This window comes from Apium graveolens, chromosome 6 (genome assembly GCF_009905375.1).
Source record: "Apium graveolens cultivar Ventura chromosome 6, ASM990537v1, whole genome shotgun sequence".
NCBI classification, from domain to species: Eukaryota; Viridiplantae; Streptophyta; class Magnoliopsida; order Apiales; family Apiaceae; genus Apium; species Apium graveolens.
In genome coordinates, this window is record NC_133652.1 from 256326632 (window position 1) to 256340862 (window position 14231).

The window sequence follows — 14231 nt, forward strand, 5'->3', positions numbered from 1 at the left end:
TACATCAACATATCCGATACAAACATACATTACTGAATATGTCATGAATTCAAGGCCATATCGTGAATGTCATGAATTCAAGGTCATATCGTGAATTCCTAATGTAGCAAAACTCTAGATGTTGTATCGTGAATTCAACGTGTTGACTAGTCCTGGTCAAAGTTGTATATCGACAAGTTATTCAACTCTATCAAACTATGTCGTGAAGTCTATATGTATTTAAAATATATTCTATTTGTTATGCCATGATCATATTCTAAATAACTGAAGCTCATGTACCATAAATAAATGATGGCGCACAAGGGTGATGGGTTCACTAATCGTGCAATCTCCTAATAAAGTGTAAGCAAGTTCAAAAGGAAATAGATAGCATTGACTATTTTGATCACCGTCAAGCAAATAATGTATCTAAATTATCCGGAAAAATATGTCTACAACAATGTAATACAGCATAAAATGCTTAAGGGATACAATAAGACTAACGGTTTCCGTCTCTATTGCTTTGATTTCTATTCGAACAATAAGTCATTATTGACCTGCAGAAAACAAGTTGTAGTGTCCAGGGGATCTAGTAATCGATAATGCATAAACTTGCAACTAATTGAAAAAAAAATGCAAATAAACCAAAGATGATTAATGGTCGTCAGAACAATATAAGAAGAATTGCTATACAGAATATATAAGCGCTTCTCAGGATAATTGTGGAGTTTGTAAGATGGTTGCACCGCTGTTCTCTAATGAATTTTGTTGCCCTTGGAAATAGGGATGAATAGAATGGACTCCATCGAGGTAAAAAGGTGTTTGCATCTCTATTAATCGCGAAACCTACATGATGAGATGTTTGTTAGTTAGTCATCATGACTCATAAGGTTAATGTTCTACAACAAGGGTCATAATTAAGGTACAATAAAAAAAATATATTAACCACTAAACCCTCTGTTTTAAAAATCACCGATTTTACCGATTAATTACCCGATTAATCATTCTAAATTACTCTGCTGATTTGATTTTATACTCCGATTAATCACTGCATTTTTTCTTAAATTAATATATTTAGTTTAATAAATTAATTCTTTGGTATTTTATTAAATATATCCGATTAATGTTCCGATTAATCACCGATTACCCGATTAATCACTAAAAGGTTGCTCTGCCGAACAATGTCGATTTCTGCTTTTTAGAACAATGACTAAATCCCAAAGTTATAACACGTAAGAGGAAGCTACTTCTCAGACATTAGATCAAAGACTATGAATTATATCCTATATATAATTTGAGTAAGGTAGTTTTGATGGTATGGTTTGGTCGTAATGGGTAAATTAGTAATTTAATAGAGAAAAAATAAAGAAAAAACAAAGTTAGGAAGCATGTAACGTGCCTATGTAGGAAAATATATGTTGTTAAACCTAAAACTAATATGAAAAAGGTAAAAATATAGTATGTAAATATTCAATACATTTCTAGATAATTAAATAATTTAGGAATAAGTAATAATAATTTAAAGTCTTTTTAAATATATGATTCGTAATTATTCTTTTTGATTGTATAGAATATAGTTCAAAAATATTCCTAATTTGAGAATCACTTTGCAAAAATAAACGAGATCCAAATATATTTCTAATTATACTTTTAAAAGTATGACTAACAATTATTCTTTCTAATTGTATTAAAAAAATTAAAAATGTTATCAATTTGGAGATAATTTAGAAAATATTATGAATGGAATTTAAAAATATTATTTTACAGATTTTACAAGAAAATGAAAAATATATACATGAAATATAATACATTTAGCGGCAGAAATAATGTATATATATAATTCGATGATTTTAAATATAGAAAAATATGTATATAACAAATTACCAATAAAAACAACAAAAGGTTAATATTAAAAAAACGTGTATAAATATAATTTCACAATTCTTACGAATAAAAAAAATTATATATAATATGAATAAAGTTTTCCGTGCATTGCACGGGGTAAAGCTAGTATGCCTAATAATAGTAATTAATGATAGTGATAATTAATTTTTAGAAAAGGAGAAAAAACTTTGTTTTAGGTGTATTATAGGTTTTGAAGCACGGACACTTCAAAAAGGGCGCCGTACCCGTGTCGGACACGGCCGACACGGCGACACGCGCCCGACACGGCTGAATACGTGTCCGACACGCCATGTGGCGTGTCGACAGAAAAAGACAACCGACACGCGACCGACACGCGACCGACACGGGTTCGACACGCTACCGACACGGCCCACCGACCCAGCCCATAAAAAAAGCCCAAAATCATCTTTAAGAAGCCCAAAATCTTTTTTTAAAAGCCCAACTCATCTTATATTAACCCTAATTTTGTGTCTCTCTCTTTTATAACCCCCCTCTTCATCTTTCATCTGAACACAAAACCCTATCTTTATACAATCAAATATATATATATATATAACACGTATAGCTGCTGTTGTTTTATAGATGATCATTTGAATGAAAACGTAGAATAGATCTTCCACTAGTTTATCAATATTATGAATGAATATTATGAAGGAAACTCTATTATTATTATGAATGAAGTAGTTCAATATTTGACATATACAAATCTTATATTTTTTATATTTTTATTACTTTTTTTTTGCCGTGTCCCGTATCCAGGACACTTCGATAATTGACGTATCCCCGTGTCCCGTATCCCGTGTCCCGTGTGGCAGTATCGGTGTCGGTGCTTCCTAGATTATAGGATTGATCATCTGGAAGCTGGACGAACCAACTTCAATGTTTGATGGTGCTTTGTGCTGTATTTTTATCATGTTGTAGTCTTGGCCCTAATCTAGGAACCGGAACCGGAACCGGAACCAGAAAACATGAGACTATTGTTCAAAACATCGGCCCTTTGCCCCATTCCAAAGGAATAATATCCATGTACTACATCTACAAACCGGCACATATGATTGTGAAAATTGAAAGTTATCAAAGGGTAATTTAGAGCCCAAATAACCAAATATGATGTATATCCTAATTCTATACCATAATTAATTAAAAATATACTTCTCAAAAATACTAGTATGAAATAACTAGCAATTAATATTTTTATCCTTCAAACCACAACTTAATTGGTGGTAAGGGAGTAGGTCACATGGCCTTGGCTAGTGCCTTATGTGGAAGATAACTAATATGTAATACTTAGAATGCCTACAATTCAGTATACCTTTTCTAATGTTGTTTTACAGTAATTAACTGCTTGCCTATATTGCTTGAACAAACATTACTATCCTACTATTTACTGTCTTATGCCTTTTCGCAGCTTCTCAAATAAATAAAAAAATTCAACATCTTCCATTTTTTTTAAACAAGTTCAAAAGTTGAAGTCTCCATGTGAGAGCCTTTTCACTCTTTAAATGGGTGAATGACAAGGTTAGCTTATTTTTTATATAAAATTAACAAAAATGACCATTTTTTGATAAGTTGGTCAACTTTAGCCTATGAGATACCCAACTATCAGTGGAGTATTCACTATAAGATACTCAACTGTTAGTGGAGTATCCCATATATGAAATACCCAACTAGCAGTAGAGTATCTTATACAAATTAGGATACCCAATTGACAATGGAGTATCCAATCGGCTAAAATTGGTCATGTTATTTTGGTTAATTTTTTTAAAAAAAAATAGTTATTTTTGTCATTTTTTCTCTTTAAAATCTAGGCATCTGAATCAGCTCTGCGTATATTACACCCTCTCTGGACCTTACTCTGAATGGGACCGAGTGTCCCTGGTTTGCTCATAGATTATACTTTGCACTGACGCCTCCTCTTTGCTGTTCATTATTTCTTATAGCAATTATTCTGTTGCTATTTAAAATATACCAATCCCAATAGTCATATATACTTACAGCTCTTCGGAAGGCAAACATCTCCTCTTGACCTGATAGCATTGAAACAATTCCAGTTGGGTGACCTCCTGCACTAACATTGCCCTCTGCCAAAACATCTCGTCGGAGTTTTGTGCCTTCAGTTTCTGTTTCAAACTGAAAACTGCAAAGAAAAACACCAAGTATTACATAATTGGTAATTTTTAACAGAGGAGACAACTTAGTCAGGATGATGCTTATAGAAGTTCTACAAGCGATGGATGAAATAAATAAAATGAAGTGGAAAAACTATAACCACTTCAAGAGTGTTTCTGTATAAAGTATTCTCAGCAAACATATGTAACGATGTTTTAAATAATCAGAAACTACGAATGACTTTCATTATTGATGTAGGACAAGATTTCAAAAATATGGATTTATTTATAATATAAAACAAGAACAAAGTGATTAAAGCAATGAATTATATGATTCCCAAGAATAATTAATCAATATTATTCCCAAGAAAATGTATAATCAAAACTAAGTAATAATGTGGGGATTACAATGCTTATACAGGAATAGAACCCTAATAAATAATCTAATGGACTAGGGCTCATAACAATTGGGCTTTATTATAAATAACCAACTTAATTAATAAACTAATAGCCCCACATACAAAATATTTAGATAAATACATTATTTATCTTTGGAATAAATAAAGATAAACTAATTAATAACATATATATTAATTCTTTATTCTCGTTTCTCACCAATTATATATGCGATGGTTCTTTATCTGCATATAAACATGCAAATATGTTGGGGAGAGAGATACAGTAGTAGACCACTTATCGGGGCGGGGGGCTTTGTAAAATAGGAATGTAAATATGTCAGGATAGGATGTCAGGAGTGGAGTAGTAACTAAATAAGAAGTAGTAAAGGGTCCAGTAGTCAAGTCAAGTAGATAGTAGATACAAAGGGTATATAGGTCTTTTACAAGTCCTGGGTCCAGTACTTGACTACTAGTGGGTATAAATACCAGTTGTAATGCTACTTTTGCTTTATGTTGAAATATATGAAAAGGAACATGGTTTCCACCACTCTCTCTCTCCTCTAACTGATTCTATCTATTTCTCTCTCTAGTTTCTATCTTTCTCTGCAAGTTATCTCTATTCTCTATCTCAGATCTGCTTTCTTCTCTGTAATCTCACTCTATTTCTGCTCATTATCATCTCTACTCCTCTGTTATTGCTTGTTTACTTATTATTATATACAAAAATACCAAAAACAGTTGTGAAACAGCTCAGGAACTCACCAAATCCTGACAAATTGGTATCAGAGCTCACTTTTTGATTCAACCACTACTTCATCCTCGATGTGCTAGACAAGGCGAGTTGAACGGTTACAGAAATGTCAAAATCGAAGCTATATATCTTTAGTTATGGCTAAAATCGTGAAGGTACTCTGTGTCTCTCTTACTACTTTCAGTTCTGTAGCTTCGTTGGTCAGATCTGTTGATTTGAAGTGAAGTTTAGTAGATACTAGCTCTTTTAATAGTTGTTACTAGTTTGTGTTTTACTATTGAAAAATCACAATAATAGTAATGTAGCTGAGTTTTACTGGTAAATACTGTTATTCTGGTAAAGACTGTGTTTTGGCACACCAGGTGTTTGAGTAATTGTGTAAGAGATCTGTAGTATTACTGTGCGGATGTTTGTCTAAGTATATCATGGAGTCTGATAAGGATAAGAACTACGAAGAGTTGAACATGAGGTACAACACCAATTCCTGTGCTACCAGGAGAAATCTAAGAGGAGATTTCAGGAGTTAGAAAAGATGTTGGAGCTAGTTGCTCAACAGATGGATAGACTGATTCAACTCAGAGCGAGGAAACATGCTAAGGCTAAGTTTGAGAATCCTTTTGCCAAAACTATAACTAGACACACTGAGAAAAAAGAATCTGTGCAACACCTGAAGCTGAAGTTTCCTAGGTATGATGAAGAGTCTGGTGTAGCTGCTTGGTTACAGGACTGTGACCAGTATTTTGAGATTTACAAGGTAGGAGAAGGCAAGAAGGTGGCCATTGCAGGCATGCACTTGGAAGGTACAGCCAGGAAGTGGTTCAAAGTATATACAGTGGGGAGAAGTAACCGACAATGGGAAGAATTTTGTATGCAATTTACTGCCACGTTTGGAGTGTGGGAGCAAGAGCTGCTATATGATAACTTCAAAAATTTGAGACATACCTCTACAGTAGAGCTGTACTATACTCAGTTTGAGAAATATATGGAGCAATTGAAAGAGAGACTGCCATCTCTTACAGAGGGGTTCTTTGTAGAAAGTTTTATAAGTGGGCTCAAAACTAAAATGAAAGACACATTGCAGTTGCTTAATCCAGCAACTTTGGAACAAGCATTCAGGTTGGCTAAACAATGTGTTGTGCCTAAAGAGGTGGTCAAAAGGATGGACTACAGTTATGGTTCCACTAACAGCACAACAAGAAACTCCATTCCTTCAGGAAAAGTCTCTAATATGCAAGGAGTACCTAGAGGAACAGAGACCAACACAGAGGTTATCAGCCTATCTCCAAAGCAATTGGCCAGCAGAATGGAGGAAGGCCTGTGTCCATATTGTAATGACAAGGATGGATCAACACATGAGTGTAGCCTGGCCTGCGTTGCCAGTTTAGGATGACTCACCAAGGAGAAGAATCACCTTAAGTAAATGGTACCTTAAAAGAATTAGAGCTGGAATCTCAAGATGAGTCAGGGGTGACTTGTGAGGAACTTATGGAGGTGTCAGTGCATGCTATAGAAGGATTTCACAACAACAAGACCATCACTCTCACAGGAAGAAGAGGGAAACAACAATTCTCTATCCTAATTGATGGGGGAAGCACATATAGCTTCTTGGATGAGCAAACAGCTAGCAAGTTAAGGTGTGAACTAGTCAAGACACACCCTCTGAAGGTACAAGTAGCCAATGGAAACCATCTAGTGAGCCAGTTTGAATGTGCTGACTTCACTTGGAAGATTGAGGATAAAGAGTTTCAAACTGCAGTTAGGACACTTCCTATGGGCAGTTATGACCTGGTCCTTGGAGTGGATTGGTTGGGGTCATTAGGGCTGAGTACTTTTGATTACAAAAATCCGACACTTCAATTCAAACTGAAAGACAAGATGGTAACATTACAAGGAAATTCCCAGACTATGAGGCCTAGTTTCCAACAAATGAGTGCTAACGCATTTGTCAGAAGTTGTCAAAGGCAAGGCAATGGTTTCATCTATTTAGTTAATCAAATACAACAACCTACAGGAGTTTGATATTCTTTAGAAAAGAAGGACACCAACATGAAGACTGAAACTGAGGAGAGCTACAAAAGTATGAGAACATCTTTCACACCCCAGCTGAGTTACCTCCTCACAGGACAATAGAACACAACATTTAGTTGAAAGAAGGGGCACGACCATTTTCTATAAGGCCTTACAGGAACTCTTATGATCAAAAGAATGAAGTGGAGAAGCTGGTTGCAGAGATGCTGGAGGCAGGAGTCATAAGACCCAGCAGTTCTCCATTTGCTTCTCCCATATTGCTGGTTAAGAAGAAGGATGGAACCTGGAGGTTTTGCATTAATTACAGGAAACTAAACTCCTTGACTATAAAAAATAAATTTCCTATTACTTGATAGATGAGCTGCTGGATGAGTTGTGGGGCCAGATTCTTCACCAAATTAGACCTGAGAGCAGGCTACCATCAAGTCAGAATGAAGGAGAAAGATATAGAGAAGACTACCTTCAGAATTCATCTTGGCCATTATGAGTTCACAGTGATGCCATTTGGTCTCACCAATGCACCTTCTACCTTTCAGAACATAATGAATCAGGTTTTTGCTCCTTATCTAAGGCAGTTTACATTGGTATTCTTTGATGACATCTTAGTTTATTCTAAGGATGCTAAGGAGCACCTACAACACTTGGAAAAGGTGTTTCAAGTCATGACACAGCACCAACTCTATGCTAAACAGTCCAAGTGTGAATTCATGAGAAAACAGGTTGCATATCTAGGCCATGTTATCACTCATGAAGGGGTAGAAGTAGACAAAAGTAAGGTAGCTGACATGCTAGCATGGCCAATGCCCACCAACATAAAGGCACTAAGAGGTTTTCTAGGCCTGGGTGGATATTACTCAAAGTTTGTGAAAGACTATGGAATTATAGCTAAACCACTGACAAATCTTCTACAGAAAGACAAGTTCCAGTGGAGTGAAGAATCAACCAAAGCTTTCAATGCTCTCAAGCAGGCCATGAGTAGTACACCTGTTTTAAGGCTGCCAGATTACTCTCAGGAGTTCACTGTTGAGACAGATGCCTCAAATTCTGGAATAGGGGTTGTGCTAACACAACAAGGGCATCCTTTGGCATTCTTTAGCAAGGCACTGATACCTAGAGGACAAGCCATGTCTACATATGAGAAAGAATTGATGGCAGTAGTAGCAGCAGTCAAGAAATGGTCATCCCACTTAATGGACAAGCACTTTTACATTAAGACTGATCACTGGGCATTAAAATTTCTAACTGAACAGAAAGTTAGTAATTTACTACAGCAGAAGTGGATCAGTAAATTGTTGGGGTTTAATTACACTATTGTGTATAGGAAGGGTGTAGAGAACAAGGTGGCTGATGCCTTGAGCAAAATGTATGAAGAACCAAAAGATTTGCAGGACTCTGTTCTCATAACTGATGTCCCTGAGGAAATGGACACTGTTAAGGGGAAGGGGATGTCAGGATGTCAGGAGTGGAGTAGTAACTAAATAAGTAGTTAAGGGTCCAGTATATCTATCAGTTAAGTCAAGTAGATATTAAGGGTATATAGGTTTTTTATAAGTCCTGGGTCCAGTACTGGACTACTAGTGGGTATAAATACCAGTTGTAATGCTACTTTTGCTTTATGTTGAAATATATGAAAAGGAACATGGTTTCCACCACTCTCTCTCTCCTCTAACTGATTCTCTTTATTTCTCTCTCTAGTTTCTATCTTTCTCTGCAAGTTATCTATATTCTCTATCTCAGATCTGCTTTCTTCTCTCTAATCTCCCTCTATTTCTGCTCATTATCATCTCTACTCCTCTGTTATTGCTTGTTTACTTCTTATTATATACAAAAATACCAAAAACAGTTGTGAAACAGCTCAGGAAATCACCAAATCCTGACAAAATATGTTGTTTTTAAATGGTTTCTAATTTTTATTTTAAGGTTGGTTTCAATTTGACCACGAGCCTATATATATAGAGAGAGGGGGCTACTCTAGTGAAAACTTTATTAAGATGAGAACTGTGAACCTGTACAGAATCACCAAATCTTAAATCAGATCACCAAATATTAATATATAAACAAACACATATTAACATGTTTATTTGTTGTACTCATCATCATCATCACTATGTCACTATTAGCATCACCCCCGAACTATTACCATTAACACAACTATTACTAAAACATAAAAAGTCCGAAAATTATTGAGCTGATGAGCTCCATACTACCGCCATTACCAACCTAATACAACCACCACGCAAGTGACGTCACTACCAAAACTAGCATCACCTTCGACCATAGGAAACATAATCACTATTGACAACCACCTCACACGAAAAATCACCAAATTTCAGTCCAAATCACTAGAAATTCAAAATAAATCACTAGAAATTTAAAAAAATCACTAAACAAATTGAGCATAATCACCAAAAAAATCAGATATGAAAATAACTATGATGTGCAGAGGGGAGGAGATAACGAAGAAAGAGAGGAAGCATCATCATAATTGAAGGCAATGTTACACAAGCATTATCTGAATTCAGATATGGGGTCGATTTCTAATAATGATGCGAAAATTAAGGAGAAAGAGAAGCAAGATATATATATATATGTATATGTGCAGGAGGAGTTGTGCCCGAAATCGTGGCCAGGAAGGAGTGACCTCTAGTGGGAGGGAGGGAGGTGAACAAAGTATAGGGGTGTGAAAACCAAGGATGACGACCATGTTATTTATAAGGGTGTAAATAAGTGAGATTTTGGTTACGGTGACATAATCGTAAATAAGCTGCAAGCAGAGTAAGGCCTCGTTTGTGTTGGTGGTCGTTGGGGGAGGAAATTGCGGGGCGGGGTTGTGTGTATATGTGTATTATATATTTAGGTGCTAAATTTATAAATAATTATAAAAATGTCATCAATTTCTAGTTTTCATTTTAAGAAAATTTCTAGTGGAATAGCACTCTCTCTATATATATACATATATACATATATATAGAGAGAGAATATGTGTAAGTTAATGCTCAAACAAAAACCAAAAACCTCACCACAACCATCCATCAATCATCTATAATCCAATGGTTTACGTGATATAATTAATGTGGCTGGTGATTTGTACCACCACCACTATGAGTGCAAATTTAGTAATTTGTATTTGGTGTCTAGGGTAAAATGTTTATAGCGAGCACAAGTTCATAAATATACTTGACTTAAAATTTATTTAACCCATTAAATGTCATGTCTATCAATTCGAAATCCAATTATTCCAAAGAACGCATCATGTTTACAAGTAATGGTTCACAATGCCAAAAATCTATTGCCACTTGCCTTACAATAGATAATTGACCAATTACATATTCTTTAGAGACATGGAGTGGGTTTTTTTAACTAAGGGGAATAAGTATATATTCCCACAATTTTACGCCTACCACGCATCCATACAAAAATGTTAAACATTAGATTGAGATGACCAACTTTTATTCATCACTCGGACATACTTAGAATATTTGGTACTTGAAAGCACCCTTTAGCCTTTAGATGATGTAGGGGATAACATATTTCTAATTTCATGCAAATGATATTTGATAATTTTTAACTACTGCAAAATTCATTAATATCAAAATGTTCACAAGTTTTTTAATATTTTTTCATCCGTAGAGTTGAATTATGAGCATACATGTCTTAATGCAAACGAAAATTAAAAAGATAAGAAAAAAATGAAAATGAAGGGACTAATAAAAGTTTAACTGTTACTAGTCAAGATACTAAAGTTATAGTGAAATTAAGAAAGGGACTAGCTTCATAAATATGTCCAAATATCAACTACTCCAGTAATAGCATTAAAAACCACTTTATTGTTGGATATTTTAGTGTAATTGGATTGACTAGTTGATCAATATAATCATAATATTAAATTGAACAAGTCGGGAGAGTGCGGAGTGCACGCTTTGTTCGAGTTTATTGTGATTTTGTTATTATTGTTTACGAGACATGTCCGTTGGCAGCAACCACACCTGTTGAAATAAGATGTGTCTGTTAGTGTTTTAGCCATGACTGTTAGACTGAGATGTGTATTAGCAAAAGACTGAGATGTGTCTGTTGGCAAAAGACACATCTGCTGACATCCATATATAGGTGTTGCATTGATCAATTTTAGTGTTGGTTCATTTTCTGGAAATTCACAACAAAAACACATTCTCTCTTCTTGCAGAATTTCTGACTTTATCCGATTGATTTATTTGGGTGAACCACAAATAACTTCAATTTGACATTTAGGTGTTAGACACAGCATGATTCGTGAGCTTATCACGCATGGTGTTATATCAGTGGAGTTTATTAGAACTCAACATAATTTAGCCGATCATCTAGCCAAAGGGTTGAGTATAGATCTTGTGCACAAGTCGGCGGTGGGGATGGGATTGAAGTCTATCTAAAAGTCTCTCATGTTGAGAAACCCAATTCTCACCTAACATTACATTAGGTGCTGAATTCAATGTGGAAAGCTTATCATCTAGAGATTGGAACACATTAGAAGTATCATCCCAAGGTATGTGTTCAGACCTGCAAGTTGAGGAGGTTGAAGCTTATCTTCTTAATAGTTCTTTTGAAAAATTGCAGGTGCGAGAGTAAAAGAACTACCTATTTGAGCATGAAGTTTAGCCGCTTCAAGAAGCTAGGACTTGGCTTTTATATGCTTATGAAGGATTAGGACACAAGGCTAGTAAAAGATAGTGTCAAGTAAGAACAATTTGAGAATGTAAATTTATGTGTATATTATCTTCGTGTATTCTCTATGAATAGTAGAGGTTCAATCCATAGTGATACCTTGATATTCGAATATATGGAATTTGTAATATACTAATATGAAATTCAATCGTCACGATATTTCATTTATGCATGAGTTTGTTGTGAATTTATTTTAGTTAATCATGGATTACGCTAAAATGGGGGGGATTGTTGGATATTTTAGTGTAATTGGATTGACTAGTTGATGAATATAATCATAATATTAAATTGAACAAGTCGGGAGAGTGCGGAGTGCACGCTTTGTTCGAGTTTATTGTGATTTTGGTATTATTGTTTATGAGACATGTCCATTGGCAGCAGCCACACCTGTTGAAATAAGATGTGTCTGTTGAGTTTTAGCCATGACTGTTAGCCAGAGATGTGTCTATTGGCAAAAGACTGAGATGTGTCTGTTGGCAAAAGACACATCTACTGACATCCATATATAGGTGTTGCATTGATCAATTTTAGTGTTGGTTCATTTTCTGAAAATTCACAAAAAAAACACATTCTCTCTTCTAGCAGAATTTCTGACTTTATCCGATTGATTTATTTGGGTGAACCACAAATAACTTCAATCTGAAAGTGTTCACACGACTTCAGAAAAATCCAAGTTACTATCATTTTTTCCCAACATTTATAACACTAACCTTTCCAGATCAAAAAGAGTCCCCTCTTCAGTTCCCTGAAATAGATCATCAATAGAAGAAGCTGCAGTACAAAATAGGCAGCAATGATGATTGTACAGTTCATCGACGAGGGTGATAAATCTACGTGCCTGTAAATTGGAAAGAAAAAACACATAAAGATGATGCTATCAATTAGCCAAACAAATATTATAGATAAGTAGACCATAGATATGAGAAATCTGATGAAATAATTCCAGCAGAGGGCTGATTGGGATGAATCTAAGTTGTCGAGGTTAACACTTAAAAAATCGGATTCAAGAAAGTCAAACAAGTTTGTATTTTACTTTGGTATATTAAAATATTTATTTGCTAAAAAGCAAGGATACGGGTGCGGGGATGCGGGTGCGTAGTGCGGGGATACATGTATTCAGTAAATAAAATAATATGGGGATTCGGGTGGGGGGATACGGCACATATATTTATTATAAATATATATTTGATGTTATGAATAATGAAATCTATTAACAAAATTAATAGTTTTAAGCAAATTGTATCAAATACATGATATAAGCATCTATAACACAAGAATTTAAACTAAATTACTTATATATGTAGTATAAACATTAAAAAATTTGTATTTTAGTTGAGAATTTTGAACATCGGAGTGTCTCCGAGAATCCGAGTATCCGACACGGGGGTGCGTGGGGATACGGGGGGATTCGTTGGGTGACCGAAGAATCCCTGCTTCCTAGTTTATTTGTATGTATTTTATACTTTTAGTTAGAAATAGATTTAATTGTACTTTAAAATATGGTTATGTTCTATTTAAACATTAGTAAGAATATTTTAGATTATTGTAGAGAATAAGAAAGAATGTGTTTCCTTTATTAGAAAGATTTTACTTGCTGGTCAGGTTTTAGGAGTTTGTATAAACAGTTGTAATCTTATTTATTAAATAGAGTTTTTTTCTTTGCCGGTATGGAATAGAGTTGATTATATTGAAATTGAGATTGTTTTCTCTCTTGTTGTGGGTTACGATCCTAACAAAGTTCTCTTCTGCGGTTGAGAAATTCTAGGGGTAGTGAGGCTTCTTCGGTTGGATCACCTTAGGCGTGGGTATTCTGCTGTTAATCCACATTATCTATATTTTTTACTTGTTTTTAATACCTGTCCTTCGTCAGTACTACATGCAGAGTTAGCAACTGTTAGCATATAGCAGAATACAAAGAATATCTTTTTATTTGAAACTGAAGAAGGAAATGCATACAATTCACTAATCTGATACTGCCTACACATATAAGCTAACATTAAACTAACTCTCCTATAAAACAGGAACTAGTACTAACCTTATTGAACTAATTCTATCAGACTAATTCTATCAAAAACAAAACCTGGAAACATATCTAATCTGCTATTATTTAGGAACATATACCAGCTTAGACTAATTCAATAAGTCATGGCAAATTCTCATAAATATCTATCACTCCTCCTTGAGATTTGCCTTGGTCATCCCGAGCTTCATGATAGATACTTCAATCTAGATTTTGGAAGCGCCTTAGTCATAATATCAGCAAGTTGCAGATCAGTTGAGCAGTGATGTATCTTTATAAGAGCATTCTTCTCGGCTTCCCTGATTGAATGATATTTTACATCAATGTGTTTGGTCCTGCCATGT

The 14231-nt window shown here is 34.8% G+C and overlaps 1 protein-coding gene across 2 annotated transcripts in view; it reads right to left on the reverse strand.

The window, feature by feature from the left end:
* Positions 1–391: 391 nt before the first annotated feature.
* The window catches only part of LOC141667150 (uncharacterized), a 31545-nt gene continuing 17705 nt past the window's right edge, over positions 392–14231 (reverse strand). The window contains exons 12-14 of one of the 2 annotated variants that reach the window (XM_074473536.1): positions 12578–12705; positions 3880–4021; positions 392–825 (exon numbers count right to left, since the gene is read on the reverse strand). In XM_074473536.1, the coding sequence (XP_074329637.1) occupies positions 691–825; positions 3880–4021; positions 12578–12705 (405 nt within the window). In that variant the 3' untranslated portion in view covers positions 392–690. Of the gene's footprint in view, positions 826–3879; positions 4022–10497; positions 11156–12577; positions 12706–14231 lie in introns of those variants that run through there. The other variant, XM_074473537.1, reaches the window with a different exon arrangement.